At 40.9% G+C, this 2838-nt stretch overlaps 1 protein-coding gene across 2 annotated transcripts in view; it reads left to right on the plus strand.

The window, feature by feature from the left end:
• MYH8 (myosin, heavy chain 8, skeletal muscle, perinatal) overlaps positions 1 to 2448 on the plus strand; it is a 30227-nt gene extending 27779 nt beyond the window's left edge. The window contains exons 38-40 of one of the 2 annotated variants that reach the window (XM_010843008.1): positions 136 to 240; positions 760 to 855; positions 2167 to 2448. In XM_010843008.1, coding sequence (XP_010841310.1) covers positions 136 to 240; positions 760 to 855; positions 2167 to 2316 — 351 coding nt within the window. In that variant the 3' untranslated portion in view covers positions 2317 to 2448. The remainder of the gene's footprint in view (positions 1 to 135; positions 241 to 759; positions 856 to 2166) is intronic. The other variant, XM_010843009.1, reaches the window with a different exon arrangement.
• Positions 2449 to 2838: the final 390 nt, after the last annotated feature.

The raw sequence follows: 2838 nt of genomic DNA on the forward strand, positions 1-2838 counted from the left end.
GACCCTTCTCTCTTCTTGTATATTGATTCCCATCCTTACCCTGGGGCTGAGGACATCCACCCAGTATCATCAGTAGGTCATGAGTCAATTAATATCCCCCAAGACTGACTATATAATTATCTTTCTTGATTGTAGGTACGTGAACTTGAAGGAGAGGTTGAAAGTGAGCAGAAGCGTAATGCTGAGGCTATTAAAGGCTTACGGAAACATGAGAGAAGAGTAAAGGAACTCACCTACCAGGTAAGGGGAATAGCTTTCTAGAATATCCAGACTTCCTGCCCAAAGAAAACCTACAGACTGTGTGATACTCAAAAATAGCTACACATTAGCTTGATATATGTAAGGGGCAAATAACACAATCACCTATCACGGGCACTCTCCTAAGCCACAAAAATCAGGAATACCTTTAAAAATAGCGTAAGTGAAGAAAGAATATAGGTTTCAAGGCCAGGTCAACTGGTATTGGCCTCTCTTACTTTTTAAACTCTGATAGGTTACCTAACACTAATCACCTGTAAATTCTACTCACCAGAGCAGGGAGGTAAGGATTAAAGAATTGTATAACTCTCTAACATAGTTCCTGCACATGGTATACTTATCAAGAGTGGCTACTGTTAATACTATGAAGGAAGCCTCAGGGTCGACCACATTTACCCCAGGCCCACCTGCCATCATATCAAAGTGATTTATGTCACCACCTATATTAGGTTTATTTTATTGGATTGAATGCAGACCTTTTTTTTTTTTTTTAACTTCCAGACTGAGGAAGATCGCAAGAATGTACTCAGGTTGCAGGACCTGGTAGATAAATTACAAGCGAAGGTGAAGTCATACAAGAGACAAGCTGAGGAGGCTGTAAGTATCTTTAAGCCCTTAAGAGAAGAATAAAACTTCTGTGGTATTAAGAGAATGTGTTAATTAGAAAGAGACACAGATGTAAAGAACAGACTTTTGGACTCTGTGGGAGAAGGCAAGGGTGGGATGATTTGAGAGAATAGCACTGAAACATGTATATAATCATATATGGAATAGATCGCCAGTCCAGGTTCGATGCTTGAGACAGGGTGCTCAGGGCTGGTGCACTGGGATGACCCTGAGGGATAGGATGGGGAGGGCGGTGGGAGGGGGGTTCAGGATGGGGAACACATCTATACCCATGGCTGGTTCATGTGAATGTATGGCAAAAACCACAATATTGTAATTAGCCTCCAATTAAAATAAATTAATTAAAAACAAATAAAACCCAGGATTTATGAAAAAAAAGAGACAAGAATATATCATTCTTAAGAAATGATATAAATTTGAATTTACTCCCAAATTCTAATTATGGAATAAGATTTCAAGAGGAGATATTTTTATTATTAAGCAATTTGTAGAGGTTGGGGGGAAAAAAGAAAATTCCAAATAACCCACCTTACTTGATAGCTGCAAAGAATCTCCAGTAGAAAATCTAACACCAAGATAAATATTCCTGTCCCTCTAGAAATGGGAAGAATCAAGTATTCCCAAAAGCCAAATAGAAATCTTTTACCCCAACTGACTCCTTCACTCACTAACCAGTGTCATCAGCAGAGGCTTATCCCTGCACACTTGCTATAGCAAATTGGGCTGTGTTGGAAGTCTCTCCAGCTTCACCTTTCCTGGTTGTTCCCCGTTCTTCCAGACACAACGTAGTCGGTAGGAGATAAGAAAAGCGCACACAAAAGGGAGCGACAGAACAGAAAGAAGTCCAGCCAACGGAGGGCATTACTTTCTTCCTAGCCCAATTTTTCTCCCATGTCTGTATACCAGAGTCAAAACATATGGCAAAAAAAAAAAAATTAAGTGGAATTTTCCCAAAGTTAATAATTTGATCTTACATTTACTTTCTAATCTCTGTGACCATAGATGGTCTCTTCCTCCTTTCCACACAACCCATACATGGTAAACTGATTTCACATATACATGGGTTGGGCATAATGAGCCTGTCTCTTCCATTTCAAAACTGTTCCTTCTTTCATTCTTTAGAGTCAAAAAAGTAATTGAAGCTACAAGTTCGGTCTGGATTTGAAGTCAAATATGACAAACAGACCATAAGAAAGAAGTATCTGAGTTGAGGAAATAATCCTGTTTCGTAACAAGTGCAATAAGAACCACGAAGTCTAATTCTCACAACTTTATTCTTAGGAGGAGCAATCCAACACTAATCTCGCCAAACTCCGCAAGCTCCAGCACGAGCTGGAGGAGGCCGAGGAACGGGCTGACATTGCCGAGTCCCAGGTCAACAAGCTGCGGGTGAAGAGCCGGGAGATTCACACAAAAGTCAGTGCGGAGTGAACACACCTGCCTGGTGCTGCCAAGGGCCTGAAGAAATGCCCAAAATGTGCTATTTTGGGTCACTTGCTTTGTGTTTTTTTCTCTTATTGTTGAATAAATAAAAACCATAGTGAACTGATAAATTGAACCAGAGTGCCATTTTTTTATTTCCAGAATTCCTTATTCTCAAACACAGTTCTCACCTAGCTGTTATCTTTTAAACAGTATATATGCCTTTCCGGAACATTCAGTGTTTGTACCCTTCTCACCACCCAGCATCCCCTTTCCCATCTCCACCTCCACACGCACACACACACGCACACACACACGCACACACACACGCGCACACACACAATTATCTTTTGCTGGACTTGATTCTATTAAATCTCTCAAGATTGTTACACATTTCTATGTAAAACACTCCCTGAGGTTACTCCTTCAGACAGGACCCATTCGTGCACCCACTCCATACAGCTACTGTGTACAGGGCCCTGCTCTCAGTTCTTGGTAACTGCCATGAACAAAGCATAGTTCTCACCCTCT

Source organism: Bison bison, unplaced genomic scaffold (assembly GCF_000754665.1).
Source record: "Bison bison bison isolate TAMUID 2011002044 unplaced genomic scaffold, Bison_UMD1.0 scf7180017864180, whole genome shotgun sequence".
In the NCBI taxonomy this organism is placed as follows: domain Eukaryota; kingdom Metazoa; phylum Chordata; class Mammalia; order Artiodactyla; family Bovidae; genus Bison; species Bison bison.